General features: G+C 49.4%; 1 protein-coding gene across 3 annotated transcripts; it reads left to right on the top strand.

The window, feature by feature from the left end:
• Positions 1 to 373: 373 nt before the first annotated feature.
• On the top strand, positions 374 to 11,699 carry LOC101920701 (T-cell surface glycoprotein CD1b-3). 3 transcript variants are annotated; one of them, XM_005234559.4, is made up of 6 exons: positions 374 to 526; positions 1,797 to 2,057; positions 2,620 to 2,898; positions 3,005 to 3,289; positions 3,417 to 3,513; positions 3,648 to 3,831. In XM_005234559.4, the coding sequence occupies exons 1-6, from the start codon at positions 454 to 456 to the stop codon at positions 3,691 to 3,693; spliced, it is 1,041 nt and encodes a 346-aa protein (XP_005234616.2). In that variant the 5' UTR covers positions 374 to 453; the 3' UTR covers positions 3,694 to 3,831. The 3 variants fall into 3 exon arrangements, with proteins under 3 accessions (XP_005234616.2, XP_027638457.2, XP_055662448.1); XM_027782656.2 differs by lacking the exon at positions 3,417 to 3,513 and having other exon boundaries at positions 3,648 to 8,517; XM_055806473.1 differs by lacking the exons at positions 3,005 to 3,289; positions 3,417 to 3,513 and having other exon boundaries at positions 3,648 to 11,699.
• The last annotated feature ends 2,015 nt before the right edge of the window (positions 11,700 to 13,714 follow it).

Below are 13,714 nucleotides of genomic sequence, written 5' to 3' on the forward strand. Positions count from 1 at the left end.
TGTAAGGACATCAGCCATCTTTCTCCAGTCAGGGCTGAAACTCAAAAGCCATCATCACGTCAATCAGAGCTGATGCATGCCATAAGAAAATGGATAGGGGCAAGGTACCATCAGTGGGGAGAGGGAGCAGGTAGACCCAGCTCGGGTCCTTGAGCACCCATTTTCTCCTAGTTTAATCTCCTGGGCCTCCCTTTACCTGCCTCTCCTCCTGGCCAGGCTCTCTCCAGCCCTAGCCTGTCATGGCACTTCATGCTCAAGACCTTATTTCAGCTTTCCTCCATCCCACGTGCCCCCAGCTCAGGACCTCTGGGTGCCTCCCCAACACATCTGCACCAGTCCCATTGGTGGAGAGCCACCGTCACGACTGCTGGGCTGGGCTGAAGCGTGGGACGCTTGAGGTTCCTCCTCCCCCACAGTCACTGCTGCTTCTGCTTCAGCCTTGCCACATGCACCATGCAGCCCCCTCATCTCCTCCTCTTCCTCTTTCTCCCTCTCCTCCTCCCTGGGATGCAGGGAGACCCAGAGGGTAAGTGGGAGCCCTGATGCACCCCAGCCTCTCCCCCCCATTAGAGGACCCCACAGGTTCCTCAGGGGAGAAACAGCCAGGCCACTGTCACCTGCTGGGAGCCGGGCGGGGGGGGGGGGGGGAGGAGGGGCGGGTGATGTGTGATCCCTAGCATCAAAGGGTCACCCCTCACCACACAGCACCCAAAGGTGTCCTGCCCTGCTCACCCTCTCTGTTCCTGCCTCCAGCTTGGGGCTTCATGCCCCACCAGCTCCAGCACAGGGGCTCGCGTACCCAAGCATAAGTGAGGCCAGGGGACCCCAGCCAGGCCCGGGGTGTTGGGGTTCCCCCAAAGGTTCCTTCCTGCTGCAGGGAGCCCATGGGTGCCAGGGGTGTCTGAGCCCCACGTGGTACTGTAGGCCCCTTCCAGCAGCTCCTTGTTCGTTGAGGAGCTGCACCTGTGAGAGTGTGTTTCGGGTGCTGCCGTCACACAGAACATTTCACCCCAACCCCATAAGACTTCACATTTCCGGGGGGGGGGGAGTAGGGGGGGCAGGGTTGGGCAGAAGCAGATAACATAGGAACACAGGACTGATCTCTGGGCTGCGCTACTCTGCTGCCTCTGGCTGGGTCCAGTCTCCTTGAGCTCCTGATGCCCAGGAGCCCTCAAACCTGGATGAAATGCCCTTTCCCCTCCTCCAGCCTCCACATCCTCTGTGCCCACGTGCAGGTCTCTAGCAGATTCAGGTCCTGGCGTGGGTGCTTCTTCTGGGGGAAGCATCACCCCAAACGAGCACTGAGGTGCCCCCCCAGCTGCTCTGCACGGCCAGACAGCAGGTGCTGGGCAGGAAGGAGGCAGTGAGGGGATGAGGTGCCTGAACTACTGTGAGGGAGATAAACATCTTGAAAGTAAAATGGAGAAGGAAAAAGAGCAGCAGAGGGAGAGGAAATTCAAACAGCAAAGCAACCCTGAGCGGGCTGAAGGGCACAGAATCAGAGAACAGTTTGAGTTGGAAGGGACCTTAAAGGTCAACTAGTCCAACACCCTTGCAATGGGCAGGGACATCTTCAACTAGATCAGGTTGCTCAGAGCCCCATCCGACCTGACCTTGAATGTTTCCAAGGATGGGGCATCTACCACATCTTTGGGCAACCTGTGCCAGTGTTTCACCACCCACACTGTAAAAAATTACTGCCTTATATGTAATTTGAATCCCATTTCCCCTCCAGTACCCTCCCACCCCCATATCATCTTTCCTGCAGCCTTTCCCACCTCAATCCTCTTTCCCAGCGCAGACACAAGTTTTCCAGCTGCTCCAGACCAGCTCCTTCACCAACATCAGCTCTGCTGAGGTGTCCGGGGTGGCCTTCCTGGGGGACGTGCCCATCTATACACTGGATCCTGCCAACTGGAGCATCCATTTCTACTGGCCCTGGGCCAGCCAGGCTGCAGCTGAAGGTGATGTAGGGAAGATCAAATCCCACTCCAAACTCTTTCTGCGCAGTATGGTCCGATTCGTGCATGAAACAGCCCAGCAGGCGCAACTGGACTGTAAGTACAGGGATGACCCCAGCCAGAGCTTCAGCCCTTTTCCCAGGATTCTGGTTGTGCCCTCCTCCCCACTGGGGTGGCCTTTGCGGGGTCTCAGAGGGTGCAACAGCTCCTGAATGGGTATTGGGAAACGCTGCAGCTGCCAGGGCACACGGCGAGCAGGGGGGCGGGGGTAACACACTAAAAACACCCCTCAAGACTCCTGACATCTGCCACAGGAGACCCCCTCTGCACACCGGGGACCTGCCACTACATTTACTGGGACTGCAGGACCCACATAGCACAAATCAAGGAAAGAGAAAGTCTGGGGCAAATATTTTGGGGGACAACATTCTGTTTGAGCCAGCCTGTGCTAACTGGCCCCATATGCACTCCAGCCTTTCAGGGGGACTAAGGGCTTGCAGGGTGTCCCAGGGCTTCCTGAAGCATGGCCCCATGTCCTGCTTCCCACTGCACCTTGCTGCCCATTGCACGCCTGCATGTGTCTCCAGCCACACCCGACCTCATGCCACACATGTTCCACACAGTCATGGGACCTCTCCACTGGCTCTACTCTTGGCAGATCCATTTGTGGTCCAGGTCCGTGGGGGCTGTGGGCTGTACCCCAATAGGACAAGCTGGAGCTTCATGGATGTCGGGGAGAGCGGCAGAGACCTTATAACTTTCGAGATGGAGAGGCAGCGCTGGAAGCCCCAGCAGTCATCCCTGCTAGCAGAGTTGGTCAGCAAGTCCCTCACCAACAAGGCCATCATAGGGCTCCTGGAGCACATCCTCTCCATTTCCTGCCAGAGCCATATCCTCAGCTTGTGCAGGTATGGGAGAGCTGATCTGGAGAGACAAGGTGAGACAACCCTGACCCTGGCATGGCCACCCCAAAGCCCCCTGCACACTGGGGACAAGTGGTGCCCCACTGGGGCTCCCCCCATCATTTGACTCTCACCCACCAGTGCCACCCGTGGCCGTGGTCTTCGCCCGCACACCCAGCCCAGCCCAGCTCCTTCTGGTTTGCCGCGTCACCGGCTTTTATCCACGGCCCATCAGTGTGGCCTGGCTGCGGGATGGCCAGGAGGTGCCACCAGGCCCAGCACTCAACACCAGCGCCATCCTGCCCAACGCTGACCTCACCTACCAGCTCCGCAGCATCCTGGCTGTGACCCCCCATGATGGGCACAGCTATGCCTGCCGTGTGCGCCACAGCAGCCTGGGCAGCCGCAGCCTCCTTATCCCATGGGGTAGGTGCCACCCATGGGGACAGGGACAGGGCACAGGGTGCAGGTAACAGCCACTGGCCCTGCAAGGGGTAGCTCCTGCCTGGTGCTGCCACACTCACAGAGCTGCCCTGTTCTCTCCCTGTCCCAGTAAATCACAGCGCAGCTCCAACTGTTGGCATTGCCATCGTAGTGCTGGTTCTTGTGGCCACAGCCTCTGCTGTGGGGTTTTGGTGGTGGAAGCGCAGGTGAGGTCTCCCTCCCACCAACAGTTCTGAGCTTTATGGGCAGATGGGTCAGGCCCAGGGGTCGCAGCAGCAGCAGCTCTGCAAAGATGAACTCCCCAGCCCCTAGCGTGGCTCATGGCAGCCCCCCGTTACAGGAAAGGTAACGAAGCCACATGGGAGACCCAGGAATCCATCATTTGAGGCCTGGCTGCCCACACAGCAACAAGATCCATCGCTGCCAAGTCTCCCTGCTCATCTCATGTCCCATCCTGGACCTATCAGCACCAACAAGGGTTTACTCTGGAAAACCACTACATTAAATAGCTACAAACTTTCCCAGCTGCATGTGGCTCTCACCTTCCTTCCTCATCACGAGGTCCTCCCAGGAAACACCCCAATGCACTGCAAAGACCCCATATAGCGTCCAAGAAGACTATCCCTTTTCCTGGGCACTGGCCAATCTCTCCTGGTGTGTCAGGAGAAGCAATTCCTTCGCCAACCTCTCCCACATGTCAGCATGTCTGTGGCCAGGGTCTGTCCCTGGCAGAAGGGCAGTGACAGCCTGGAACAGACCAGCATGGGGCTGCTGAGTGGGATGAAGGATGGAGCACGCCACAAACCAGGGAGAAATGGAGGGATCTGAGCTGTTTTGCTGGGGAGAGAAGGGAAAGGAAGGACCCAAGTGACACCTCTGATCCCCTGACATGGGGAGGTGTTTCAAGTGGGTGTGAAGTCACTCTGGCTCCAGTGCTGACCTCACTCTTGGGATTGTTTTGGGTCAGGATCTCCTCCACTCCTGACTCCTGACCCTGCAAAAGCTGGAGGGGTTGGGGACAGTCACCCTCCCAATATATCTGGCAGCCATAAAAGAGCTACACTGAGGTTCTGGGAGGACTGTGTCTTTGAGAAACATGCTCCCAAGAAGGGTGGTGTGGTGGGTTGACCTTGGCTAGCTACCAAGTGCCCACCAAGCCACTCCATCTCTCCCCCTCCTCAAATGGACAAGGGGGAGAAAAGACAACAAAAGACTCGTGGGTTGAGGTAAGGACAGGGAGGTCACCCAGCTTGGGGAAATCATCTATCGCCAATCAAAATCAGAATAGGATAATAAGAAATAAGAACAAATATTAAAAACACCTTCCCCCCACCCCTCCCTTCTTCCCAAGCTTAACTTCATTTTGACTTCTATACCTTCTCCTCCCAAGTAGCACAGTAGGATGCGGAATGGGGATTGCCATCAGTTTATTACACATTTTCTCTGTCACTCCTTCCTCCTCACCCTGCTCTGGCATGGGGGCCCACTCATAGGAGACAGTCCTTCATTAACTTCTCCAGTGTGGGTCCTTCCCATGGAGTGCAGTCCTTCAGGAATGGGCACAAGTGACAGCAAAGGATATTCCCATCAGGGACAGCGGGTGCAGCCCACAGCCAGGCAGCACTCCCCCCTGCATCAGGGGTAGAAAAGAGGGGTGGCACTGCCCCAGGTGTCAAGGTGCCATCGTGACCATGGGCAACCCCACCTGCAGCCAGGGTATGGCCTTGCTCCTGCCCAAATTCTCCCAGCACTTGAGGCCACAAGCCATGGTGCCGCGGCACAACCTTCCTGTCCTCCTGTGTCACCCCACAGGCAAGGGGCTCTCCTTTACCTGCCCACCCAGGTGTGTGCCCTCACACCCTTCTTCATCCCCCTTCCCACTGTGTCCCTATCCCATCCCCGGCCCCTTCCCCCACCTTCAACGTCCCTCCCTCTCCTCGCACATCCCCAGCCCTGCTGCTGGCCCCATTCCCTGCTCCCCTTCCCCAGCCCCACCTGTCCCTCCTCTGATTTTACACATGCGGTGAGGTGGAACTAAGTCAATTATTGTGTGTCAATTGGCACTTAACAAGGTGTCCATTCAGGAAGATCAGTTGGGCCCAACTGTTCAGCACAGAGTGGGGAGGATTCGGTACAGATACAGATTTAGGGGCACAGATGTGCGGGAGTCTTCCTGCCTCCGCTGAAGCAACACCAGGCTACGAGACTCCCACTTCACCCTGGGCATCACTCAGTTGGGTCTGCTTGTTGCACTGCATCTATTATCTGTTTTGTGAGACAGACGTGCTGCTCAAGACAAACTCCTGACTCCACTTAGAGCTGAATACAGTCATTGATGGTTAGGTCGGGATAGCAGGGGGAGGGAGAGCACCACTACACGGACATAAAGTTTCTTTTGATGGTTCTAAGTTGCCTTGTTGCAGTGTCATTAAACCTTACATGGAATAGTAGGATAATCTGTAGGGTTCACCAGGCTTGGCATTGCCAATGAGAGCTGGTGGGCAGCAAATTTCTCTGCAAAAACTTTCTAGACAGCCAAAGGGTGCCTCAGTGCCCCTCAGCAAGGAATCTGCAATTACCAACACTTTGTGGGCTTTTGCCCCTGCCCCTCCTTGCTCCCCTGTTTGCAATGATTCTGCAATGAGCCAGGAGGCATTTTAGGAATAGTGCAGTGAAAACAGAGCTAGCAGTGCTAATCTAACCCAAGAGCGGGATGTTCTTGAAGTGGCAAAATGTGTGCTGTTTTGTTTTCTCCATGGGAGGATTTTAGGAGTCCATTTTTGCTCTCGGCTTCTTGTTCCCTAACATGGATTTACTGCGATGTTGTAGAGTTGGAGCCTCCCCTCCAGCGCACCAAGTTCTAGGGCGGAGAAGAAGCAGCACAAACCCCAGTTAGCAAACACACAATGCACTAAAGTGTTTATTTCCAGATAAACAAATCAAATCAAATGGAAAAAAGGCATAGATGCTCTCAGGGCATGTGAAATGCAGTTCATCAGACCCATTCCATCAAAAGGGAACAAAAGTAAGACCAAGTGTGAATCAGCATGATGGTTCAATATAATTTATTTCTGGTTTTGAAAACTCCAAAAAGACATCTGAGCAGTTTGTTTCTCTTTCTATATTTCTAAATAGATGCAAGGTAAGAATGAGTTATTGACTAAAAATAAAAATAAGCCTCTTATCTTTTTGTGTCCTTAAGTAGAAAGTGGGATGTGCTGCATTAATCAAGCCTTGATTGGAAGCCCTGTGTAAGTTGGGTGTACTGAAAAGAAAGATCTGATAAAGCTCTACTTTCTGCAGGCAATTTTCCCTCTCTCAGGAAATCTTCTGCAAGAGACATAAGCCTTTTATAAGAAACTGTCACAAGCAGTATCTTTGGTGGGCTCTTCCTTTCTCTGTACACATTAATCAAATTGTGATTTGCCAAGGCTTACCTCAGACACCTCTTAACTTTGTGGTACCTAGTGCAGCACAGTAAAACAACAAAGTATTATGGCCCCTAAATACTTTCTAGTGTTGTCTATTTCACCGTGCATGTGCTCAGACCACGTATCTAAGTTTTGTCCCATTAGAGCTAGACTTTTCTATTTTGGCACTATTGGTAATGGCCTGCTGACGGGAGCTGTTTCAGTTAATAGAAATTACAAAGGAGCAGAGGAGTTGCCAGACTGTATCTCCTCTGCCTCGCGACACTGCTCTTGTATACCATCCACCACGTCAGCTCAGGGGTCCTGTCGCTTGGATTTGCCAATACCATGGTAAATCACAGCAAGCCTTCTAATTCTATGAGGAAAGCAAGCATGAGCCCTGGTTACCTGTTGTTTTTTCTCCCCCCCCTTCCCTCAATGCTGTGCCACTATCAACCACGTATACAAATCATCAAGATTAAACCAGCTTTGGGGAGAATCCTTCCTCAGTTCTTATGACCCCTCTTGCACGGGGTTATACATCGGGGGTGTTTGTGCTGGGATCCATCCAACTGCACGCAGTGGTTTGTCAGTCGTTGTGTCCATTAAAACACGCTGGTGAGATTAGTCCGTGACAGCTGCCAAGTAACATTCAGGGGTTTGGCTTTTTAAAAATGCTTCCTGCATTTGCTTTTACCAGCTTATACAATGATGATGGCTGTGCCGGGGCAAGGCGTGACAGCTACTTACTGAAGTTAACCTGGGATGGGATGGTAAAAGCCTTGTTGCAGCCGGCTGGTTTTGAGAGCGCTGCGACAATTGGTGCCCCGCGTGAGGATCGACCTCGGGACCATCAGATTATGAGACTGAGTGTAGTGAGCGATGACAGTGGTGACGGCTGTGCCGGGGGACATCTGAAGTTTTGAACAGTGACGGCGGTGCCCAACGTAGCGGAGACAGGCAGGGATAGCCTGCAATCCAGATCACGTTGAGATAGGCGGGAAGAGCCTGGGGATCTGGATCAGACGCCGGTAAAGGTGAGCCGTTGGGATCAAGAAGGAAGCCTGACTGCCGTGGAGTTAAGAGGCTGAGGGTAACGGGCGATAGCGGCAGAGTACACGGCCAGACATGGCAGCGGCCCGCAGCAGCGGTGAGTCCAGAGACGGGTCCGGCCAGACAGCGGTGATGGCTGTGCTGGGGGAAGGCGTGGAAGCAGCACGGTGCCGCGGGCGGCTCCTGCCATTGCTGCTGCTGCTCCTTGGCCTGGTGGTATTCTTGCCGGTGTTTATGTGCTTGTTGAAGGTGTCTCCACTTGTAGAAGAAATGGGTGACCACAAGGATGTTGAAAAGTTTTTCAGGACACAGAATAATGTATTAGTGCTGTATTCTAGATCTGCTGCTGTTGAAAGCTCATTCAGGTTACTGTCCGGTGTGACCCAGGAGGTGAAAGGACGACATACTATAAGCTCATTAGAACTTCCCTCTGAAGAAAACAAAATCCCAGATGTCAAGAAAGCAGATGAGAAGAAAGGTGATCAGCCCACAGAAGCTGAAAAGCCCAAGATAAAAGTGAAGAAGAAATATGTGTATGAGTTCAGGGACAAATTGTCTGGACTGTATGAGAAGTTTATTTGTGAAAAGGTTGTGCTGATTGTTAAATACATAAGGCATGAAATGTTAAGAAGAAAAAAAGAGTTCAGGAACAAGTTGTCCGAACTGTATGAAAAGTTTATTTGTGAAAACGTTGTGATGATTGTTAAAAACATAAGGTATGAAATGTTAAAAAAAAAAAGGGAGGGGGGGAATTGCAGAGAAATGAAGCTGGGTTAATTAACATTGATATTACACAGCTGTGGGCTGGCTTCAGGGGCGGTGGGCTGGCTGATGTGGATGGATAATGTGCAGCTGTGGCTGGTTCCTGCTAAGTAGTTAAATAGCTCTAAGGGGGATAGAAGAAAAGCCCTCAAGGAAGAGAGACCTGGAAAAAGTAGAAGGAGGAGAGAGTGTGTGTGCCCTGGATGTAGGAGACAAGGAGGAGGATGCAACAGAGGCAATAAACGGAGGGGCTGGCCTGAAGAGTATGAAGAAACAGCACAAACAGTAGACAAACTGTTGAAACCTTGTGGGGAATTGATGGCTGTGGTGGAGCAAAGTGTGACAACTACTTACTGAAGTTAATCTGGTAAGCTGATGGTAAAAGCCTTGTTGCAGCCGGCTAGTTTTGAGAGGGCTGTGACACAATGGGACCAGTATAACTTGGTTGTTTGACATGGATCATATCACTCGGTAAGATGCTCTAATATCATTCAACTTTGTAATTTTGAAAGTATTACAGTGTTACATGTCCTTGTTTAGAGATGTTGTAACCTATTATGCTCCTTATCATCTATCAGTAATAGGTCCTTAAGATACAGAGTCTCTGCAGCTGCAGTTGTAATGAATCAATCTGTCACACCTTTTTAGGTGTGGAGGTCACTAAATTTTTAAAAGGTGTAGGTAGGAGGATCTTGGGAGCTACTGATCTTTCAGCCTTTCCTCTGTGCCTGGAAAGCTCCTAGAAGCTATTCTAAGGCATGTGGGGGACAGGGAGGCGACTCAAGACTGCCAGCATGGCTTCACCAAGGGCAAGTCTTGCATGACCAAGTTAGTGGCCTTCTATAGCAGAGTGACTATGTCAGTAGACAAGGGAAGAGCTACAGATGTCACATATCTGGCCTCCTGTAAGGCCTTTGACACAACATCCTTCTCTCTACATTAGACAGATATGGATCTGATGGGAGGACTGTTAGACGGGGAATTGGTCAGATGGCTGTATCCAGAAGGTAGTGGTCAACAGCTCTGTTTGGATGGAGATCAGTGACAAGTGGTGTCCCTCAGGGGCCCCTCTTGGGAGCAGTACTGTTTAATAGCTTCATCAATAACCTAAGATAGTGGAATCGAGTGCACTCTCAGCAAGTTTGCAGACAACATTAAACTGAGTGGTGCAGCTGATGTGCCTGAGGGACTGAGTGCTATCCAGGGGGACCTGGTCAAGTTGGAGAAGCGGCCCATGTGAACCTCATGAGGTTTGAGAAGGCCAAGTGCAAGGTTCTGCATCAGGGTCAGGGCAATGCCCAGTATCAGTACAGGCTGGGGGAGGAAGGGACTGAGAGCTGCCCTGCCAGGAAGGGCTTGGGGGTACTGGTGGATGAACAGCTGGGCATGAACCAGCAATGTGCGCTCGCAGGCCAGAAAGCCAACCGTGTCCTGGGCTGCATCAAAAGAAGTGTGCTTGGCAGGTCAAGAGAGGTGATTCCCTCTACTCTGCTCTGGTGAGCCCCACCAGTTCTGCATCCAGCTCTGGAGCCCCCAGTACAGGAAAGACATGGACCTGCTAAAGCAGGTCCAAAAGAAGGCCACAAAAATGATCAGAGGGATGGAACACTCTCCTATGAGTACAGGCTTAGAAGGTTGGGGCTGTTCAGCCTGGAGAAGAGCAGACTCTAGGGAGACCTTATTGTGGCCTTTCAGTACTTAGAGGGGGCTTATAGAAAGATGGGGAGAGATACTTTTTTTAGTGGGGCCTGTAGTGATAGGACAAGGGGTGATGGTTTTAAACTAAAAGACAGTAGATTTAGACTAGATACAAGGACAAAACTTTTTACGCTGAGGGTGGTGAAATGTTGGAACAGGTTGCCCAGAGAGGTGGTATGGTGGTGTGCTCCTAGGAAGAGTTGGACCAGATGACCGTTAAAGGTCCCTTCCAAACAAAATTATTGTATGATTCTGTGTGTTTCTGCCTGTCTTTTCACACAGCCCTGGGGTGAGGCTGTAACCTTCCCCCAGGCAAAGCACTGATGCCAGCAGGGCTAGTGGAGACCTGAGAAAAGAGCTGCAGGCTGCTGCTGTGTCAAAGCACTGGGTGTAGCTGTGAATCCTTGTTCAGACCATTTATTAAAAATGGGATGATAATAGGAACTATAAAAAGCTATTTTTGCTTCAACACAGACTTCAATTTTTTCAACTACTATAAGGCAAATCAGTGTGACTGAAACAGGAGCCCAAATAATCTGTCCCTTGTTCTGTTTTTCTCAATGTCTGTAACTTCTAGGTTTTTTGTGGAGCGCTGCATTTTAGGGTTGGAAAAGGTCAAAACGATCAAATTCCAACTGAGTTGAGAGAAACATGAGCTTTAAGAGGGCATAAGCGACACACTGATGGGGCTAGAGCTGGGTTCCAATCTCCTCTGCAATAATGTCTTACCAAAGACAGAAACATAAATCAGCATATGCAGGAGTTCCCCTCGTCTGCTACTAAAAGTGTACATGCAAGCAAACGCAGCACAGATCCTGAAGCGGAGATCTGCAGCAGGGAAGTGGCTTGTTCATCACCTCCTTATGCTTCAGGAGAGAGGCCTGAAATACCCAAGGGGAAACAGTAACACACGTGTTACGTGAAAACTGAATGAAGGGCCACCGATAGTGTGCTATTCAGTAGGCACTAGTCAATTTGACAGAACTGTGGCTTTGTCAGGCAGATGTAACTAGGCATATCTGCTAGATGTTTCAGTTCCTTGCTTACCTGTCCTTGATAAGATGCTCTCTTTCAAAATACCAAATCCTTAATATAAACCCAGCAAATTTAATGGATAGGCAGTTTTGCAACTGGTAAAAGGGGTAACTATTTTGTTACTCGTGTTTATGCATGCATGGCTTTGAACAGAACTGGTGGCCAGCTAGCTAAAGAAAGGTGCGTGCCACATGATGATTACAAAGAGAATCTTCTGCACTGTGTAGTTAAATCACTGATGCTTCCCTTTGACCACAGTTCCTGGACTACTAACCTCAACAAAATCTAATTAGAACAACACAACAGCCACAGAATAAGCTTGTCAAAGGGCACGTGCTTATTATAAAGTGCTGTTGCCCTTTGTGAGTCACAGTCTCTATAAAACTTGCAAATAACCTTGCAAAGCAACAGCAAGGCTTAAATATCAGCTTTGCATATCCTAAAGAAGTGGTTTAGACTAGCCACAAAAGCTTGAATAGAAGTAATCATGTTAATTCAAGCAATGGTTAAAAGCCATCGAGTTAATCATGATGGGTCATCTGTAATTGTCATCTTGAATATTCTTGCTTAGTTATGTCTGCCCAACTTGAGAATAGCTAACAAGCACAAAGCTAAAATCGGGGCTTGAGCTGCTCCATCCTGTGCCCTGGCACAGCAGCACATCTGCTCTGTAACTAGTGCTGTTTAGGATTAATCCAGTCCTCCTCCCCTTTACTCCAGCCATCCATGTGAGCAAAGGCAAGTTGCTGTATGTTTTGACAGCTATGCCTACAGGTAGATGCTTTGACCACAAATGGATAGCGAGGACTAAATGGGTAGAAAAAGAGAGATTGTTTACTATTCTTACTTATGTTATGATAACACAAAGACTTTTGCTATTATTTGAATGTGCTCAGTATAAAGAAATAACATAAATAAGCTCCAGAACATTAAGTTGTTTTTTTCACTTGGAGGAATTGCATTTGTCACAGATTAATTTGGTTGCTCTAAACAGATTGTCAATGCAATTTAGGACATTATAGGAAAACAGGGCTCTCTGGAAAAAATGTAGGCTGGCAGGGATGACCAAGACCTTGACATAGTAGACAAGGTATAAAGAGACAAGGTAGAAAATTTTTATTTTCCCAGTATCTGAGAAATGTTAGCTTATGTTCTTAAATCTATTTCTTGATATTTTTTTTTAAAAAGAGACAATGAAATTTAGTATCAGACATTCAAAAATAGTCAGAACATGCTGTAATATTCTCTGCTTAGTTGAATAGTTACAATTTAATTCAGCCCATAAAGACTAAGGCTGGAAAAGCATCCACTTGAAAAATGAGAATTTTTGATGTGTGTTTCACGGGGGCCAGGATGCTTCCCTGGGGTGGAGGGATGGGGAGATGTTTTGGTTATTTGCATTGCTGTTTCCACTTTCTCCTCCTGTTTTTACTGCTAAAGATTTTTAGCAATCAAAATAAATGTAAGAAAAGAGTTAATATAACACTGAAAATACTGGTTTACTTGGTTTAACAGATTTGTAATTAATAACAATGCTATCTCTGTTCAGCTTCAGAGGAACAGAGCATGAGCACGTAGGGTTTTGGTTAAGCCTATAAGGGTCTTAGGACATAGGCTATACATTACAGGAGACAATACTTAAATTGCCCTATGGGTGTATGGCAAACACTCAGATTATTTGATAACAAAACTTGTTATCAGCAAAAGATGCTGGTCCTCACTCTCAAAGCACAGCTTGCCCACACTGGGAGTTACCGTGCAGAAGATAGCTGTGTTCAACAGTATTGTCAGTAGCTGGAATATACTAAAAGGTCCCAGGTTTAAAATGTTGGAAGTCATGTATTTTTGCTCATAATCATAAAATTTTTCGATGTCTGGGCGAATGCTGGTGAGCAAGGGAGAAGCTAGAGTGAATAATGATGGAGCAGGGTGCTAGCTGAATGCATCATTTGGGCTTAAGGCCAGACTTGCCTGTACCTAGAGGCTAAGGCCAAATAATGGACAAATACATACTTTTCTAAAGTCTGGAGCTATTCAAACCTAACTGATCACTTCTGGGGAAAAAAATTGGTTTAGGGGGATTGCTTTTGATATGATCCATTATTATCTTCCAAACAACTGCTGCTTCTGATCAAGCAGAAATGGGCTCTAAATGTGTCATACTACCCAGCTGCTTATAACTTGAACAAAACTAAGTTTAAAATTTTGGGAAGCCTTATTATTCACTTTGCTCAACTGTGCTTTCTTCACTGGTATGGGAAGTGGATTTGTTCAATCTACACGTGCAGTTTTTGTCAGGCTACTAGCAGACGGGAATTAATAGTGTTTAAATGCTGATAACCATCTTGGCAATTGTCAAGTTTCTTACCCCCAGTTCAGGACTTCTTACTGGTTTAGGACTCCACCATGCAGCATGGATGGCAGTGTCCAACAGCAGCCCTGCCTGTCA

This window comes from Falco peregrinus, chromosome 5 (assembly GCF_023634155.1).
Source record: "Falco peregrinus isolate bFalPer1 chromosome 5, bFalPer1.pri, whole genome shotgun sequence".
Taxonomy (NCBI): Eukaryota; Metazoa; Chordata; class Aves; order Falconiformes; family Falconidae; genus Falco; species Falco peregrinus.